Source organism: Carassius auratus, chromosome 38 (genome assembly GCF_003368295.1).
Source record: "Carassius auratus strain Wakin chromosome 38, ASM336829v1, whole genome shotgun sequence".
Lineage (NCBI taxonomy): Eukaryota > Metazoa > Chordata > Actinopteri > Cypriniformes > Cyprinidae > Carassius > Carassius auratus.
This window is the reverse complement of record NC_039280.1, coordinates 14,121,113-14,142,693: the sequence shown is the minus strand read 5'-3', so window position 1 is coordinate 14,142,693 and position 21,581 is coordinate 14,121,113. Positions and strand designations below refer to the sequence as shown.

Below are 21,581 nucleotides of genomic sequence, written 5' to 3'. Positions count from 1 at the left end.
ATGGCTTTGGAATGCCAAGAAAGTAAGTAACTGATAATAATTGTCAATTTTGAGTAGTGCTATCAAAAATTAGAGTGTCAACGCATGTAATTAATTTTTTTACTTTAACGCATTAAAAATATTTTACGCAATTAATGCAGAGGTAGAGCTAAGGTTGGCCCCCCACTTTTCAGACATGCACTTGACCTTAAAATTGACAGCTCTCAATTATACTGTAAAGCTGAATGTCTATAGTCAATGGGAAATATTAAATATTAAGGGAAAAAAATCTTGGAGACAGTATTTGTATCAGTGATACTCACCTTCAGTCAGAAAAAAAGATGCCATTAAACAAATCTTAAAAATATACAGTCTTTATGTTGTTTCTACATTAATTTGAAGATTGAATGTAAATTATTGCAATATAAAAGTATATTTAAAACTTTAATGTTAGATGGGATCAATCTTGTGATTAATTTCAGAGAAAAATATTTGATTAAATAATTTCTTTTTATGATTGACAGCACTACTTTTGAGTGAACTATTGCTTTAGGGTTAGCTCGATACCACAATTTTGGCTTCGCTACGATACCAGAATCTAGAGCCTCGGTAACAATACTAATTCAGAAGATAACCTCAAAAGATAACAGAGTAGAAAACTAATGTATATGAATACTGAATACTATGAATAATGAATACTAAATAACATATACTGAATATATAATGAAAACGAATTTCTTTAATCTAAAAATAATTTAGGACTTTGAGCTTGTTACCATATTTCAGAAATTGATATGCTCTTCTGTGTATGTGCATTGATCAATGTTGTAAATAAAAGTCTAAATGAAATCAGCTAAATGATACACTCACTTGATGATTTCTTAACTCTATGAAAAGATACTCTGTTTGATCCATCTTGTTCCTCTCACATTTGCCCGTTTCGCATCAGTTTGGGTAAACTTTGGTGAACTTCAGATCAGCAGCCTATCAAGTAGAGAAAAGAGCAAAATCATAATATTGTGCCATTTGGAATTTAATCTATACCCATAATTTTACCATCTACAATTTTATTTCCCTTAAAGGGCTCATGAACTGAGAAATCAAAACTCCCTTGATCTTTTGTCACATAAGTGGTCATTGTACTATAAAAACTTCCTGTAAGTTTCAGAACTCAAATCTTTATATTTACTTTAAAATCAGCTTTTATTGAAGACAATCTGCCAAAATGACAAGTTGTGGAATGTACCACATTATGACGTTATAGTGTCTAAACGCTGCCTCCGCAGAAGATCAACACCTGCCTCTACATCGTTGCCTGTTTAGCCCTGCCCACTGATTCACGCACATCGTACGTAAATGACGAGTGGCAAACGCAGGTCTACGCAGAAACCAAACAATAAAGTTTATTTTTAATGACGTGCCAGACCACATCAATAAGAACTTGGTCCTTCATTGGTTCACTTCATTTTATGGTGGAATTGTTCACAAGCAATGCACAATTCAATGCAGGATTTTCGGAAAGATTTAAACTAAAAGACGATCTTGTGCCAACTACCGACAGTAATGTCGCAACACACAAGTGTGAGTAACTGTTTTTATTATATGGTCACTTTTGCTTTGTCTGTTTTAACAGATCGTTTGGGAAGTACTGAGTATTTATGCATCTATGAATGATGTACGCTGTCAAACATACACCATTATTAGCCAATCACAGCAGTGGGCGTTTACTTCCGAGTCAGAAACCAGAGTATTATGATGAGGGGGGTCAAAAAAGGACAGAAAAAAGCCTATTACTTCTAAAAAAAAAAAAAAAAAAAAAAAGAACAGTACAGATTAAAAAACACTGTTCATGACCCCTTGTATTTCTCATACGTCATCAATAAAGTTGAGTCTCTGTTTTGTTATACTTTGTACTGAAACCTCATAATAATAGGCAGTGATTTATTATAGGAGAAAATGAGCATTCCACTCAAGCATGCAGTGCGCTTAATGCAAAAGAAACTTCCAGATTTGACAGTTTACTCCGAAGCGGCATTAAACGCCACGCTCTGAGTTATGCTGATATCACTGCAAATGTCAAACACTGACACAAACAAGTCGCTCTGGCAATCACATGGCACCTTGGTCTCTCTCGAGGAGATTAGAGTGTTGACGAAGCTTAAAAGCGTCCTACAAAGATAGCGCTGGCATTAAAATCCTGTCGCTCCTCAGTAAACATTCCCCCCTGAAGCATCCTGGTGGCTTCATGTTATTTTACAGAGCTGCGAGGCTCTTATCTTTATTAGCATATTATTAACATTAAAAAAGCCCAAAGCAGAGCATTCTTGGACAGACAGATTTGGACAATATGGCCGTGTTAATGTCTGGCCAGTTTCCCTGCTGTCCCGGTTACGAAGTGCTTTTTCAAAATATAGAGACTCACGAAACAGGAGAATTTACATTTTTCAAAGATAAATACAGTTGTTTGCATTTATGCCAAAGTGGCCATCCAATTTCTGTCTCCTTCTGTTCGAGTCTGTCAGTTCGCACAAGGCTCATTCTCGCTGCATTTTTTGAGAGATTACTGCCGCACAGCAGCTGCTCATGAAAGCTTCATGCTGTCCGACAAACAGCTTCCAAGAAGTTGTGTGTCTAGAGGTCAGCGTTTGATCACAAAACTCGAAACAGCTCATGCTTTTAGTGTGTTTTTCACATAGTCCTGCTGCTACAGTGCTATCATGACAAGACAATGGTGTCCGGTGGTTAAATCATGGTACTTTGAGATCCTATACAACTGAAGGAAGTTCACATATGATGGCACTGTACACTGTACTCTGAGGTGATTCAAAGAATACTATGGTATTAACACGGTACACAGCCAGAAAAATATATTTTTCTATGTGTACACAACCTTTCAAAAGATCAAAGTTGGTCATATTTTTTTAAAGAGATTTCTTCCGTGCATCAAGAATTTATCATTTATAATTTTACAAAAGATCTTGCTGTTCTTTTTAACTTCCTGTCCATTGTAGAATCAAAGTTTATCAAAGGTTTGCACAAAAAATATTAAGCAGCACAACGGTTTTCAACATTGATAATAATAATATGAAATGTTTCAAGTGATCATGTGACACTGAAGACTGGAGTAATATGCTGAAAATTCAGCTTTGCCATCATATGAATAAATTACATTTTAATATATATTAAAATAGAAAACAGTTTGTTTAAATAGCAAAAAAATTTTTTTGAATATTACCATTTTTTGCTGTATTTTTATTTTTTTAATCATATTATTAAAGCCTTGGTTAGTATAAGAGACTTATTTCAAAGACATTAAAACACCTTGTTTTCTTTCATCAAATAAATAAAAATAATATTCTTAAAAAAAAACTTGTATGGCTTTCCTTCTGTTGAATACAAATGGAGAGCATTTGATAAATCTCTCTGGTTTTTCATAAAATTACAGTCAGTATGATGTTTTTTTTTTTGGTCTTGTTTTGGATCATTTGTGGGTGAACTATGCCTTTAAGTGTGGCGAACCAAAGTTTGAGTCTGGCTCCCTATTGATAAACGTGGAAAAAAGCATGCAGATTCAGTCTGAGGCCCGCTAACAGTCGGGATATACTGCTGCCTTATGATATTCATTTTAAAAAGATGATGGTAGGTTTTGCCAGTCACTGTTATAAACACCGATTTCATTCAGAGGATCTGTCCCTGATGTGAGCATGTCATGTTTGTAGCAGCAAGACAAAACAAAGAAATATCAGCGTGTTATGTACCTGTTAGTTCTGACTCTTATTCATTTCAGATCATTCAATAGCACTGCATCCGCAATGGCAGCTGGCGCTGAATCTAAAGCAGTGGGAATGAGGGTTTCTTTCCACTGAGACACAGAGGAGGAGTTGTCTGCAACAGGCAGATGGGCTGTGCTTTCTTTGCCTAATGGCGATACGCCCCCCGGCTGATCTGTATGCGGAGCAAGAGGTAAACGAAACTGTGGCTGGTGTCAACTCCTCCGTCTGTGCCAAACACAAGCTCTAGGTGTTAAGAGCGAAGATTCGTCCCTCTAGACTCCAAGAAATGCAGTGTCGAGCTCAATTAAAGGAAACTATTAAAGAAGGAAGGGTAACATAATCATTTACATTAGGCTACAAAAATGTACACAGTGAAAAAACACAGTGTTTGAGCATAAAAGGGTGATATGCTAAACGCAGCATAATCCACTGATGGAGCTTTGAAGGATTGTGGTCATTAAATTCCTGCAGGGTTTGATCATCGTGTCTCAGTGACTAATATTAATGGCCCGTCACCCATCTTTATGCATCTGACCAATCAACATCAATCAAAAGAGCCTCATAAACTGTAGTGAGTGCCATCACTGATAAAGGGTGAAACTCACGAAGCCTGTCAAGAACATGACGGTCATACTTTAGCAAAACATTACTTTCTTGGCATTACTTTCTAAGCACATTCCCCCAATTTATAATATCACTGTGTTGAAAAATGAAATGGTAGGCTATATTTCCATTTTGGTTTATTTATTATGCCATTATTTCTTGTACTGTCTTTAATGTATTAAAATTGATTTAAAAAAATCAAAATATATAATATACTTTCTTTACTGAACAGTAATATTGTGAAATATTATTACAACTTAAAATAATAGTTTTATATTTGAATATACTTTAAAAAAAAATGTATTCCTCTGATGCAAAGCTGAATTTTCAGCATCATTACTCCAGCCTTCAGTGTCACATGTAACATCCAGTCGATCACATGATCATTTAGAAATCATTCTAATATTCTGATTTATTATGAGTGTTGGAAACAGTTCTGCTTTCTAATATATTTGATGAATAAAAGGTTCGAAAGAACTGCATTTATTAAAAAAAATTTAATAAAATTCTAATAATATATCTTCTAATAACACTTTTTCTTCAATATCACTTTTTATCAATTAAACTTTTTATCAATCTTTGCTGAATAAAAGTATTGAGTTTTCTGTTTTCTGATTTTTCTAAAAAAAGAAGGAAAAAAAATGACTGACTCCAAATTACTGACCAGTAGTGTATATTGTTATTACAAAATATTTATATTTTAAAAACATTGTTTTTTTTTTTTTTACTTTTTATTCATCAAAGTATCCTAAAAAAGTATCACATGTTCTGAAAAAATATTAAGCAGCAGAACTGTTTCCAACTTTGATAATGAATCATCATATTAAAATGATTTCTAAAGGATCATGTGATAACGATCCTAAAAATTCAGCTTTGCATCACAGAAATAAATGATAATTTAAAAGTATAATAAATTTAAAAACAATTATTTTAAATTGTAATAATATATCACAATATTTCATTTTTTTTCCTGTATTTTTGATCAAATGAATGCAGGCTTGATGAGCAGAAGAAACTTCTTTCAAAAACATTAAAAATAGTACTACAGCTGAAATAAAACTAAATTACTAGAAATATTTGATTTATAATAAAACAAAACAAAAATGACAAAAGCACAAAATTACTAAAATGCTAAAATAAAAAATAATTTAAAGTATTCTTTGATATTTTTCAATGTTTCAGTACAGCATACTACAATAAGAATCAAATGAGAATAATGAAAACTATCTGAAATAAAACAGAAATGGATTGTTATATGTATATCTGTATATGGAAGATTACATATGACCCGCTCATGTTCTTCATGAAATTCACCCATAACAACGTCTGCCTAAATATCTCTAGTCCACAGCTCCATAGTAAAAAAAATAAATAAATAAAACCTTCTGGGCGGCACATTGTCAGTGTCAGTCAGGCAGAAACTTGTGAAGATCCTGTCATAAAAAAGAGAGGCAGCAACTAAAACTGCATCAAATCAGACTGACAGACAGCCAAACCCAGCTATGATGACTATATGATGACTGGTAACCCCACCATGAGCTTGATACACAAACCACTAAACCTGGACAGACACAGAGTACACAAGACTGCAATTCTATTTAAATAATCATCAAAATGTCTCTAGGTCAGACTCAGTTGCCAAACAGTAGAAATGTGACGCTTTGATGAAAAGTGATTTTTAAAAAGTGGACTGGGGATGATGATTTACATCCCAACATGTTGGATTTAACAGAATTATTGCTACTTGAGTCACTTGAGGCCGTTTAGCCAAAGAAAAGGAAAAAAAAAACACAGGGGAAAAAAGCAGCTCGTCTCCTGTATCCTGCCCGGTTCTGACAAACAAACAGCTGATGGGTTACCAGCCTCAGGCCCACCAATGAAACAACACTCATTAGTGTCTCCATCCAGTCTTGCTTAAACAGAGGACGAGAGAGCAAGGCTAAAGAGCGGCTGGCACAACTACACAAGCTGAAAACTGATGAGGGGAAATATTGAGATTCCTTTGGGCCCGAGTGTTTATGAATCAGGCTTCTCAGAAAAAAACAAACCCTCAGTATTCAAACAGATGATAATAGCATGGGTCACACGGCTGGACAACATGTGACACCACAGCTTCCCCACCTCTGAAACACAGTATCATCCAGTGATGCCAAAAGTATCTCAGTTGCATGAAACCTATATCCGTGATATGCATTTAGGGAAGAAAAGATATCTCTTTAAAGGAATTATATCATGAGAAATACATTAGAAAATACATCAGAAATACAAGTCATTATACTTCACTATCCAACAAAAGTTTGGAGTAAGAAAGGTTTTTCTTTTTGTTCAAAGAAATGAATACTTCTATTCATCAAGGACACATGAAATTGATTAAAAGTGGCAAGAGATATCAATTTCAAGTGTATAACAGTGATAATAATAACAAATGTTTCTTGAGCAGCAAATTAGCATATTATTAGCATTTCTGAAGGATCATGAGACTTGGATGCTGAAAACATTTCTCTTTTTTTGCCATCTTTGCTATCAAAGGAATAAATACAATTTTAAAACACTGTACATAAACACAGGTAACAGTCATTTTGAATGATAATAATACTTTACTGTTTTTACTGTATATTTGCTTAAATAAATGTAGCCTCTATGAACGTAAGAGACTTAAAAAAAACTATTAAAATAAAATATAATATAATAAAATAAAATATCGCAACCCCAAACTTTTGACTGGTAGTGTACGTAAACAAACATCATTCCCCCAATAAAAAAAGCTTGTATTAAAAATAAAACATCTCGTTCTGAAATCTTTGGATTACTACTTAACACCAGAACAACTAATGATAAGAGTAAAATGATTTAGAAACATTTAAAATGATAAAACAAAATAATACTAATAATCTAATAACACTGAAATGTAATCTTTAGGCAATCCTAAAAAATAACATCCATTTTTCATGCTGCACATTGTTAGGCTGTGATACCTAAATTTAATTGTAGCATTTAAAACAAATGTTTTTAGTTTTATCTGCTTTATTTTTTATTTATTCAGACAGAATCTTACACAATAAGCTTTGAGTTACACAGAAGCTTTGCGTTTCAGGAGATAATGAATTATTTAACTCCAATCAATATTTTGTCTAATTATTTACTTATGTGGCAAGTAGCCGTGTAATAAGTGGAATAATGTACATCCAGCTAGCTGTTATTGCAGAATAAACCCCTTCAGGGTGACGCAAACGCCTCCGCTTCACATCCTGATCATCCTGTTGGAGTTTATTCTGAGATAAAAACCTGCTGGATGTACATTATCCCTTAATTATCGGCCTATCACTATCCACCAGAACTTACATTTCAGTGCATTCCTAAATGAAAGATTACAAAGAATAGCAATGACACATTGATGATTCATTCAAAATAAGATCAGGAAAGCACATTAAGGAGAAAATAAAGTGTCATTTGCGACCTCATGGTGAGTAAGAAGTCTTAAAGACACAGTGTACCAAATAATTCCTAAGCGTAAGAGAACGCATACAATATTTGTGAAACCTTAATCATGGCAGTTTTTGATGCAGAAATCCTTGACTAATATAATAAAAGAAAAAAAATCCCATTTTAACCATCCCTTCCCTTTTAACACTCAACACAAAGCAAACAGGCACCATGACATCAATCACATCTTTGTTTTATAGTTCTCCTCCCGCGTAACATTTCACACAGTCATTCCTGCCTGTATCACTTACTGGAAACCTGCCTCCCCAAAGCACCCACTCCTATGTATGTGCGACTTCCTCTACTTCCTTTATTGTAAACCGTGTCAGTAGTTTTCATAATTTGGAGAGTTCCACGAAGGCATAAATATAAACAGTATTTAAGACGGAGTTCATAAAACAACTTAGGAACCCATGTGTGTGTACAAGATTGCCTCTGAAATCCTTTCCACCTCTGACTGGGGAAAGAAAACATTCAGAACTGTGAAAACAGGATGCGGTCTATCAATGGGAACGAGGATGAAGGTAACAAGGGTCACAGATTACTCTACCGCCTGTTTTTCTATGTCTATTAGGTGCAAGACAAACCTGTTTGTCCTTTTCCTTTGCCTTCCCGCTGCTTGACACCCGGGAGGAAGTGACATCACGAGGGATGACAGAGATTTGGTGCAATGGCATGTTCATCCCCGCAGTTCAGTGGAGCTCACACTCTCTGAAGCTGAAGACTGTCCACCAGCACCGGCATGATGGAGAGAACCACTAATCCAAATCTGACGGAGATACAAAAAGAGATGAGAAATGAATGCTCCAAAAGCACGCTCATGAAAAAAATTAAATACTAACATAAATAATCAGCTAATCATACAGCATATGGACTTGTCAGATAAAGTGCTTAATTTTTTTGTGTGAAATAAGCATCAGATGGCAAATGGAATGAAATAATGAGAAGATAAAAATGTTTTTCAGGGCTAACCCAAACACTAAAATCTAGCTAACAAGAATTTTGTTTTAAGACCAACAAAGATGTTGATCAGGAACACCTCTCACACGGTGAAATCACGGTAAGTATTCACAAACACTGCTGCATATTAATTGAACTACAAAAACATCAAATCTCATGCAGAGAGTGAGGAAATGAGAAGCAGCGGTAAAAGTTGAATCACCAATTACAAAAAACCGTCTCCCATATTCTCCGTAATGAAATGCATTCTTTGAAGGAGAACAAAGAGCTCACGGCACGCTGAGACGATGCGAAGTCTGCTTACAAATAGGCCGTTCAACTTCTACCACCATCTGCTGCAACATAACAGCAATTAAAATTCTCTCCATCTTGTGACCATGCCAACAGCCGTGTTTTGTGTAAGACTACGCATCTAGATTCACAACGGCGACCGCCGGCATCAGGCCAAATCCACCAGTTTGGCACTGCAGAATGAAGACGTACTGTAGTACAAATGATTGATTAACAGACACAAAACTGCTGGACAATGACAAACTGATGGACACTGAACACAGAAGTCAAGCTAGTATTGACAATACTGAATATCTCACTGCTGTTTCGGATCAAGAGAACATTCCAACAGTTTGAGACCACACTTTTTGTGAATATTTGTGAAATTTTTTTATTTATTTTTTTATTAGATTTTTGCTTTTTAATTTTGTTTTGGTAAAAAAAAAAAATAATAATAAAATAAGGATTTGGTTTTGAGTATTTAAATGTATACTATAAATAAAAAATAAGGATTTTAAATAAGTAAAATGAAGTGTAAACATATTTTGACATCATTAATACATTTTATTAATGATGTCAAAATAGGTTTACACTTCATTTTACTTATTTAAAATCATTATTTTTTATTTATAGTATAAATTTAAATACTTTTTTTTTTTACTGTGCTCATCAACTCATCTGCACATGCTCTTTGGGACATAATAATTGTTATGCAGAAAACAAATACATTTTAAACCGCCAGGTAGGAGCCTTTTCACTAGTGGAAACGGTCTTAGAAATTTGAATCTTACTGTACGCACAACAGCTTGAAGTCATTTTCACATTTGGTTGTGTGATTATCAGTGAATGCATATGATGATCTAATATTATGATATTGTTATAATGGTCAACACATGGGGAGGAACGGATGAAATCCTCCCTATTTGGCATCAAAAGTGCCATTAATTCATAAGCTGCTCGCAGAACAGCTGGTCAGTTCATACTGTAGGCATCCAGGACTCCACATGACTGATCGACAGCCCGTGTTAATCACACCGCATTAAAGCAGAGGGCATGTGACTGCAATCACTCATTTGCCGCCGGATCAATAGGCCGAGGATAATTTTTTGCACTCTAAAACAAATGCAGCAGCATATGGTTTACTGCCAAGTACATGAGGCATTTGAATCCACAGAATCCTGGTTCATGCTGCCATTTTTGGAGGTAAACTTCATGTCATGATCAGTCAAACAGCTTTAGGTAAATGTTGAGTTTCAATGCAAGAACAAACATATCAATCTCATAGCTTTCGTTTTACTTAAAAAGTGACTGGGTGGGAAAGGAAGCTAGTGGTCAAATTCTTAAGTTAATGCCCTTTGAGGTTTTCATGAAATCAGATGTCATAATAACAATAATAATCTCGGGCTTGGAGCCTGTGGAGTGATGACTAATGCATGATGTCTCTGCCAATCCTCGATCTAAATGAGCAGTGGAAAGTGAAAATGCTTCAGCGTAGTCGATCAGGGTGGAGGAGTTAAAAAAGGGCAGCCGTCTGTCAATCTGATGTGCCACGTACAGTATGTACTGTGTAAAGGTCATTTAAGTACTGTTATTACGACTATTGCTCATATCTGAGATTAGGGATTTGAATAAACCCATAAATGTAAGCATTTGGCTTTGTCATGTAAGGGTCAAAAAGTTCTTGGTTTTCATAAAAAATATCTTTATGTGTGTTTTAAAAGAGGAGTGGAGGTCTTATGGGTTTGGAATGACATGAGGATAATTAATTAATAACAGAATTTTAGGGTGAATTTAATGCTAAAGGAGCAAGTTTTGGAGTCATCTAGAAAACAAAAGCCACTTTTCCAACTGCATTGAATTGGATTACAGAGCTCACATTGAGTAACAAATTGATGAGAATATGTGCCTCAGCTCAAATCAGTCACCAAATTCAGGCTCACGGCAGGAACAATGGCCAAGAGGAACCGTTACAGATCCCTGCTGGCAGCATGTGATGAGGTGTACCGTATGCTTCACAACTGCCACAAATACAGCTTTCACAGAGCCCAGAGCAGGGATTTCAGTCTTAACGTGCATCACATTAGCAATATGAAGCACAGCTCACACAGAAGTCACTCTCAAACCAAGCAGCTTTCTTTTGCAAATCCATGGAACCAACTTGACACCACTGTGAAATCTTTCGCCCTCATGCTAAACATCCACTTGCATGGGTTTCTATTGAAACGACTGCATTTTTCCTATGAAAATTCACCAAACAATGTTACATATAACTACACATTTAGAAATGTTGAGTCTGCACTTCTCAACACACCTTAACATTACACAAAGTCCAAACCACAACTATAATGATAAAGACACCATATTGTCGGATTAATCATCCTTTCTGTGAACGGGCCTTAACTCTCTGACTGACTGTGCACTGAACTGATCAGCCTGGTAAATTACCCTGCTTCCACAAAGGATGATCCATCAAGGAGCAGCTGCCGCTAGAAATGACATGAGATCGATACAGCAACGGATCTATCCAAGAGACGGGCCTGAGCCTGTGTGTTTCCCCTCTCTGGAAAAAAATCCTTCTGCTGGTCTCCTGTGTGAGAGATAACGCTGAGCGCCAAGACTCTAACCCAGATTTATTCATCCATGCAACTGTAAAGGTGACACAGTTAGACGTTCCCTATGGATGTTCCTCCAGACTGAAAACAGAAAACAGCTAAAGTTTCATATGTGTGATGTATGTTTCCATTTAAGAAACTGTCAGTGTTGGGGAAACTTGTCAAGCAATAAGATACTCTTCATTTAAAAAGGTAAACTTCAGTCAAGATACACAAACTAGAATACAAACTACACTGAAGCTATTTTTAAATATCAGATTATATCTTTAGATCACTTTATTTTTTACTTACAAATTTTACATTTGAAAATAAATTTTTAAAAACTAGATAACTTGTATGAATAAGTTTTAAAGGGGTCATATGATGCTGCAAAAAAGAACATTATTTGGTGTAATAAAATGTTTCTATGCGGTTAAGGGTTAAAAAAAAAAACATAATTTTCCACATACTGTACATTATTGTTTCTCCTCTATGCTTGCCTTATGATCTATGCTTATGATCTATGCTTTGATGCATTTCCTCAGCAACCAGCACAGATCAGCTCCAGGCATGACGAAGCGGATATCGTCCTCTTTTGGAAGGCCAAACAAAGTAGTTTCGCTTTCATAGTGTAGCACACTGCATCTATATGACATGGCGGCGGCAGCGGCAGCAACAACACCACCACAACGAGAATGAAAGGTATGCCATCTTTCTTTGTGTGACATCTGTGTGGCGTTATGTAAATCTTCCCACATAGTGACATAGAGATGTGGGGGCGTGTTAGAATGAGACCTTTGGACGAGTCATAACTTTTATAAAGAAGATCTCTTTGGATTTGAGACTTCAGTCTTTACAACTTTACAGATCTTCTAATGCATCAAGAGCTTGTAACACTTCAAAGAGAAAGGGAAAATTTAAATCGCATCATTTAACCCCTTTAACATTCTATATATACTGACGTTCAAGAGTTTGGGGTTGGTAAGATTCGGTAAGGCTGCATTTATTTGATCAAAATACAGTAAATACTGCAATTTTATTAAATATTATTGCAATTTAAAAAATAGGTTTACTTTTATAATGTATTTTAAAATGTAATTTATTCCTGTGATGCAACGCTGAATTTTCAACATCATTACTCCAGTCTTTTCAGTGTCACATGATCCTTCAGAAATCATTCTTATATGCTGATTTGCTGTTCAAGAAACATTTCTTATTCTTAATGATGTTGAAAACAGTTGTGCAACTTAATATTTGGAATAGAAACAGTGATTTTTCAAGATCCAGGAATAAAAATTTCAAATGAACAGCATTTACTTAAAACAGATATCTTATGCAACATTATACATTTGTTAAATGTGAACCAAAATCATCATATTTAAAAGAACCAAAGAATTAAACTACTTCAGTCTGTGTGCACTGAATTTATTTAATACACAAGTTTCACAATTTGAGTTGAATTACTAAAATAAATGAACTTTTCCACAACATACTAATTTATTGAGATGCACCTGTAAATGCATTCGATGAAAGAATATTCAGGATTTTTTCAAAAGGAAGTGCAAATTGTATTTTCAGCTGCGTTTTCCAAAGCAAAAAGGCAAACGCTAATGCAAGACCTGCAACTGCATTTGGATTATGTCATCATTTATGCGTTCACATGTGGAAAACGCAATTCCAAAAAAATAAAGTCCTGACTGTTCTTCCATAGCATTTACTGTCACTTTTGATAAATTTAATGCAACACGTATGAACAAAAGTATTAATTTCTTTCACTTTCCTGACCCAAACTTTTGAACTGTATAGTCTACATACTGTATATGATCAAAAGTAGCATCTTCCAAAATATTATACTACTGATAAATAAATATCTTGAATATTAATCAAATAAATGCCATCCACACCACTGTGCAGGAACAGAAATGAATTAAAAATGATAAAAATTAAACCAGTGCATTTAAAAGAACAATGTAAGTGAACCATTTCACTAAACTGAACACCGCTAGCTGTTGGGAAATGCAGCTTGGTACTAAAAAGCTACTTTGATTTGACTTATTGCACACCACTGAGAAAGTAGCTAACTTACTAGCATGACTACTTTTATTTATTCAGTTACCCCGCCTCATTGGAAACTTTCATTAAAAATCTGTATTCAACAAACACCTTGGTTGCAGTTTTCAAATGTTCTGTTTCCAGTATCAGGCATCAACAGGATTTACCCCTGCTGTTTTTTTCTAAACAGTTGCACAATCACCCGCCTTAATATCTAGATTCCTCCGGATTTCAACCAAATGGATAACGTCAGGTAGTGTCATATGTGACAGAAGTGATGATATCAGATAATTATTCAAAGCTCAATAAGTGGCTTACTGGCTTAAACCCCACCAGTGTGCTATATTACATGACCTCAAGATCAGAGCAGGACACAAACTCCGCCAGTGCTGGAACATCCTCACAGACTGTTAAGAGATTATAGCGGGATAAACCGGACTTGATGTGTACTGATGAAAGCCTGCTGATCCTCACACACACACACACTCTGTGCTGCACAGCAGTACTTTCATTCCTTCATTTCACATTCAGAGGCTAGAACGAGCTCAAGAATAAATTATCATAATGTTTTGCGCGTAAACACGTTGTCCTTTTGGGACACCGTAATTTATGGAGCGAAGTGTTACACCACTGACCGATTCCTTGCTCGATGGTGTCAAATCTGCTATCGTCTGAATAAACGAAAGTCATTATGACATTTGTATGTAGGAAACGTATTGATATGTTTGTCAGTTTATGGAGGAACATGCGTTTCTGTCACGAATCTGTGGTGGAAACATTAACAAGGTGTCAGAATGTTCTACATTATTAAACAGTTTCCTCAATCCTGAATTCAACTGTAAAACTCTTTCAAATAAACCTGCCCCTAAATGGCACAACAAACTGTGATTGGCTGTTTTCATGTCAAACAGATCTTTTCTAAGTGGGCGGTTCTTCATCAGAAAGCCGACTGGACTTCGTGTTGATAATGAAAAAGTGCACTTGACTTTGCTTGCGACAGTATTTGTGATCCATCACAAGATTTGGCGCTTGCAATCAAAAGAGGAATTGGAAACGTAGACATAAATCGGACACTTCTGCTCCCTATAGTGACACTTACACATTATTTGTGTATTTTATCACAGATAAAATGGATAAGAAGCAAAAGTACAGCAGAATGTTCAGCATAAGACTATACTGTTTTAAAGTGGAGTTCACCCAAAAATGAAAATTCCGTCATTAATATCTCACCCTCATGTTGTTCCAAACCAGTAAGACCTTCATTTATCTTCAGAACACAAATTAAGATATTAGAAACGTAGAAAAGAAACGTAGTAAGGACATCAATAAAATAGTCCATGTGACATCAGTGGTTCAACCGTTAATTTACGAAGCTATGAGAATAGTTTTAATTGTACAAAAAAAAAACTAAATAACAAATATAACCAACAATTCAGAAAGCTCACAGATTTCATAAAAAATATCTCAATTTGTGTTCTGAAGATAAATGAATGACGGGTTTGGAGCGACTTTAGAAAATAATAACAGAATGTCAATTTTTGGGTCAAATATCCGTTTTAATTTGGCATCTTTACAGTTATAAAAAAAAAATTTGTGAGCTAATGAAGGTGTCAGAATAAATGCGAAACACGTCATTGTTGTGATCGGTGAATCCAACCAATTGTTAAACAGTTGTGTTGTCATGAGAGCTCGTGTCGTCAATCTGAAGAAACTGTCTCTTATTGCTCTTGTGGTAATTTGATGGCATACGTCACAGTGGTGGGCCATCTGCGCGGTCTTAAGTAAAAAATTCAAGACACTGATCGGTCTGCGCAGCGCCACATGAAGTCAAACACACCTAAAGTCTAGCCTTGTAAAACTTAGGAACACATGACCTCAGGGTACACATGCATTTTTGAACACACACACACAGACACACACACACACACACACACACACAGTCTCTGCTGGCTCAAACAAGAAGAGTCTTCAAAGAAAGTAAACCTTTCTCACACTTTGAAGACAAATCCTGCAAATTTAATGGAGACGGCAGACCTTCCTAGATTTTCTGCATTAGTTGTAGTTTCTGTCAAAGCCTCTCTCCATCCACACAGATTCCGAGCAGAGCACAGGAGGAAACTGTATGGCGGCTGACTTCATGTTTTGCAAGAGGAGCAGGATGAAAGGTTTTGAAAACTTAGTGAGGAAGGCGAAACTGCAGACCGCATCAAATCATCAAAACAAGTCCCTAAAAAGCATAGAGATGGTGAAAACCTTAAAACATGGTGCACGGATAGCATCACTTTATCTTATTACGTTATTCATCTGCTTTAAAGTAAAGAAAATTCAAACAGAAGCTAGGTTTCAGTTAAATGCTTTTCTATCTATCGAAATGTTAATGGTAGGTTAATGTGCAAAAGGAGGTGCTCATTTAGGATGTACTCTTGTTTCTGAATGCATAATCGCCTGGATACAAAATTAAAGCACAATACGTGAATAATTGGGTCATGCAAAGGTAAATTAATACCTTCATTTTTGATTGGTAATATGCAATGCTAAGCACTTCATTTGGACAACTTCAAAAGGCAATTATCTCATTATGTAGAATTTTTTGCACCCTCGTATTCCAGATTTTCAAATAGTTGTATCCCAGCCAAATATTGTCCTATCCTAACAAACCAGCTTTCAGATTATGTATAAAACATAATAAATAAATTTAAAAAAAAGAAAAGAAAAGAAAAGACCCTTATGACTGATATTAAACTTTTCAATGGTAGTGTGCATCTTACATATTATATTTACCTGGTATTCATATTTAATATAAATTTAAATGCTCATAAGTTACTGATGTGTTGTCTACCCATAGCATTTATTTAAATATATATATATATATAGAGAGAGAGTCTGTTAAAAAACATTTTATGACGTTTAAAAACATTCCAGTGATGTTTAATAGTCACTTTCAAAACAGGAGAACGATCATGTCCATCTTTATAAAAAAGAAAAGAAATAATGTAATTTGTGATACTATAAAATTGCCCCATAAAAATAGTTATGTCACTGCTGAATCAGTTCACAGGTCCACACTCATTACAACAGTCTCAAAAAGCAGCAGGGTCAGTGGAGATCAAAGTGCAAAATTCAGGATCATTGCTTTTTCATCATAAACTGAAACAAAGTGTCCCTTGAATTTCCTGCACTCAGACCTTAATAACATTAAAGGTTACCACCACAATAAGCAGAAAATGCCATTTGCAGAACAATAACAAAAGAAAATTACAGCATGTGCTGCAGTAAGTAACATGGTTAATTACTACCTTAAACCAAGAGGATGTAGTTAAAATACTAAGGGGTTACTTACACTTGTATTTACTTCCTGTGGAACACTAAAAGAAAAAGCTGTTCTTTTACAAATAATATTCATGATGATGAGCACCTTGTGAATATACTATGGAGACAGTATTGTCAGCAAAGTTTGGATTATGGATTTAAATTGTAACCAAATATACTGTAACAAAAAAATATTTAAAAAACAATCTCACCACTGGGGCAAAAAAAGATGTAAATAAGTTTGTTTCTACATAAGATTGGTTATGGAGAAATTTAGCATTACATTACTTGCTTGCCAATTGATCATGAATGGGTGCCGTCTGAATGAAAATCCAAAAATCGAATTAAAACATCCCAGTAATACACAAGTAATCGTCACGACTCCAGTCCATCTGTGTTTGTAAGAAAACAGATCCATCATTATCACTTTTTAACTTTAAATCTACACAAGAACATTTCCTGTTGTCCTCTCAGTATCTTTGTAACAGATTGCTTTGGCTTATAAACAGTGCTTGATCTGTGCATATTTCTCTCCCGATTCACTGGAGAAAGCTATGTTATGGCTAGAGTCTAGTATTTTAGCTGGAAGCAATGGTTTTGAAAACAAAAACATCTTAATGGCGGATTTGTTTCTTATAAACTTGTAACTTTTCTTTTCATAACTCATTAACTCATAGACTGTTGTAATATGAATTAGTTGTAGATTATCGTGATGTTTTAATCAGCCAATTTGGTCTTTTATTCTGACGGCACCCATTCACTGCAGATGATCCATTGATGAGTAAGGGATGTTTGGACAATATCTGCTTGAAAAATACCTAGAATGCAAGGAAAAACAATCTGATTCCAACCAGAAACCAAGTTCAGAGCCTTGGGTCTCTCTTTACGAGAAATATAAACTGCTCTAAAGTGTGAAATAGCTAACCTTATACACATACAGTACTGCTTGTTGGTGTACATAGACTAATCAGGACTGGGCTATCATCATAAGCAGACAAGTGAAGATGACTGAAGAGCACTGCAATTCATCATTTCATAAGTGGATTATAACAGTTTTTTCTTTAAGTGGCCCAAAGAGCTGTACACTCCATCTCCATTAAAACACATTTTCTGTGTCCAAATGGTCTTACTCAGAGCAAAAAAGCTAATAATCTGTAATAGAAAGTCTAATTCAACTCAAACTAATGTACAAAACAGTGACATGGTGTCCATAAACAGTTCTAGTATGCACTCTTATTTACACATCCCGAACAGTGTATTTATATTTGCACAAACGTAATATACAGAGGGCAAAGATAAATGCCACATGCTTTTACTTAAAAAAAAAAAAAATTTGGATAGATTGCAGTGTCATGGAAGAGAAAGAGCACTGAAGAAAACGTATGCAGTATGAAGGTCCTAATAGCAAGGTGATCATTTATTTATTCAGTAAGGCTGAACTCAAACGAAGCAGTGCGCTTACCAAAATCTCTCACACACAGATGAAGTACTGCTGCAATGTTTCTCAAAGCTTCCCTAATGTCATCAGAATTAGCCACTATGACATTTGTGTGTCACTTTTGATATGTCTGTCTGCTTTAAATTCATGCAAAAGCTGATATGACTTTATTCTGGTTCAACAGTCATGTCTGTCACTTGTCTGCGGTAGAAACCTTTGAAGTAAGGGACCTTGACATGATATTTTCAGCAAATCTATCCATGTTTATAGTCGATGTCTGTCAGCTTCAAAGTCCTATACAAAGGTGTATATGACTTTTTTCTTTCAGATGAATACAGTCGGAGTTTAAAACATCTATTAAAACATGTCCTAGATCTTCCAAGCTTTACGATGGCAGTGAATAGTGGTCGAGATTTTGAAGCATAATCTATCAGCTCCAGAGGATTAATAAAGGCCTTCTGAAGTGAATCAGGGTTTTTTTGACAGAAAAATTTCCATATTTAAAACAATTAAAGGGGTCATATGATGTGATTAAAATTTTTCCTTTCTCTTTGGAGTGTTACAAGCTCTTAAATAAAGAAGATCTGTAAAGTTGCAAAAACTAAAAAGTCTCAAATCCAAAGAGATTATTCTTTATAAAAATTAAGATTATTCCAAAGATGTTCACCCAAAGAAAGGCGGCGTAACATTTTATGCATATTCCTGAACCTGCAGAGTAGCCAACAATGAGTCTGTGCTCAAAGGCTGTTCTATAAAGTGGGACAGTTCCAACTTTGCAAGGACAGTCTGACGCTTGAGGTATTCAGCCAATCACAACACACTGGAAAGCTGGCCAATCAGAGCACAACTCTCTTTTCAGCTTTGTAAAAAATTGGTGCTTTTCAGAAAGGTGGGGCATAGAGGAGCAACAATAATGTGCATTATGTGGAAATTAATGTCTTTTTTTTTAACCTTAAACCGCATTAAAAATATTGCATTACACCAAATATAAAAAATAATGTTATTTTAAGCAGCATCAAATGACCACTTTAAAATCTACAGGGTAAATGTACCTATTAAGCTCACCAAAATCTACATTTTTAGTGCACAAGATATTGAGATTAATCTCTCACACAAATATATAAAATTTCATTTTAAATGACAAAAGCATTTAAATTAAGAATACATCATTAAATGCAAAAAGTCTGGCTGTGCTTAATGGGTATATGTTTGTACCCTTTAAGCACACCGCTGTTCCCGTTAATCTCACATTTCACATGGAGCAGCATTTACTACACAGAACAGTTGTTCACTAACAAGCTGCGCAAAATATGATCATGGTTCAGCGCAGCTTGTCAGTGAACAACGGCTCTGTGTAATAAATGCTGCTCCATGTGAAAGCGTGCGGGTGATGGAGATTTATTGCTGATTACAGCTTTACTGACAACAATATTTTTACACAAATTTTCATTAAAGGTGTTACAAAACAAAAATATATTTTACAGATTATTCCTTGTTTCAATTATGATATTTTACTTTAATTTGATGGTTTTTGTTTGACTGCCAGTCATTTACCATTTTTTAATGGGACTTTTTTACAGTGTGTGAAGTAAAATATTAGCGTAGCACACAATCTTATACAGCTAGTCAGCTAACTGTTTTCTGTAGCATCTGCGCTATGTTGCTAAAACTATCTTTTGGATCTAACTGCAATTATTTCCCACATCCAAGTTCCAGGTTATAATCTGTGAAAGTTTAAACATTAATATCTTAATTTTACAATAAGTAGTAAAACTTTTAAAAAAGTTTAAAAAGCACATTTAAGTGCCTCCTCTTTTGGTGAAAGTTTTAGCCAGCTTTCAAAATGCCCACCAGACAGTGTGAACACATGGAGACTCATATCTCAGTGTGCAATGATCTGACTGACTTGAAATTACAGGAGGTACTGTATGTAGTAACAAATACACCAATTTGTTATGTATTATCATACTTGATGTCCTAATTTTTTCTTATTATAAACTGAGATCAAATATGGAAGTGTGCTTAATGGGCTTAATAACGCCTCGCTATATCATTGATATCATGACACCTTTTTTTCATGTAATAATTTATACTGGTATTATCATGGACGGTATGATATGGCACACCCCTAGCACAATCTACTGTTAAAATCTAAGCTCAGAATTAATTCCAGCGATCGCGATGCATTCTGAAGAAATCAATTCTGTATTAATTCAGCATCGCAGAACTAACTCACAAATCAGAGTCTTGGCTAACCAGCGGACGACATAGGACATACTGTAAGTGTAGCATAAAATATGTATATATAATATCTCAATGATTATCAAAGGTCTTCATGGGGCCTTTGAGTCAACATGAAATAATAATAATAAAAATATCTATTCAAATACACATTTCTTGTATTATTGTGGACTACTATTTTGTTTGTCATTACAATGTATTACCTTGCTTCACCTTTCAAAATAATTTATTCTTCCATGTGATGTCACCTAGACCTAGCAAGGACACAGAATAGTTAAGTATCACCATAAGTTACCATAAATGAATTCTTGATTCCAGTAGCAGTACATTCAGCAGTGATGTCTAGACAAAGCTACTTGCTATTCTGTAACGTCTGTCCTTTACTCTTGCCCTTGTTGGAAGAGGAGTGTGTTAATATTTAACTATGTTCTGTCAAAATTCATGTTAGAGAAACTGCATCTGACTCTCTTTTTTCTTCTTTTAACAAGCACAGCAGCATGCCTTGATCTGAATGAGCCATCTCTGATTAACCTCTTAAAGATGGCTTACATGCTTTTGTTGCTGGGTTTTTAATGGTAAATGTAGCGAATAATGAATAAATGAATAAAAAGTACAAAGGGATTTTAAAGAAAACATGGTAACTCCCAGTTTATCCCACCTCTACCTCTAGGAAACGTCCTATCACAATTATCGAATGTTTGGAATAAAATTCTCTACCAATTGAGCTACAGGAACACAACAGAAATACACCGGATATATCAATAAGGAATATAATACAGGGAATTATTGCTTTTATTCAGCAAGGAGGCATTAAGCCGATCAAGAGTAGCAGTAAAAAAGGCTGAACAACTAGATGATTTTTGTTAGTTTATTTTTTCTTTC

At 35.0% G+C, this 21,581-nt stretch overlaps 1 protein-coding gene across 2 annotated transcripts in view; it reads right to left on the bottom strand.

The window, feature by feature from the left end:
- Positions 1–21,581, bottom strand: part of marchf8 (membrane-associated ring finger (C3HC4) 8) — a 92,742-nt gene that overhangs the window by 65,680 nt on the left and 5,481 nt on the right. For both annotated transcript variants that reach the window (XM_026224309.1, XM_026224308.1), the window contains exon 2: positions 8,426–8,607. In XM_026224309.1, coding sequence (XP_026080094.1) covers positions 8,426–8,521 — 96 coding nt within the window. In that variant the 5' untranslated portion in view covers positions 8,522–8,607. The remainder of the gene's footprint in view (positions 1–8,425; positions 8,608–21,581) is intronic.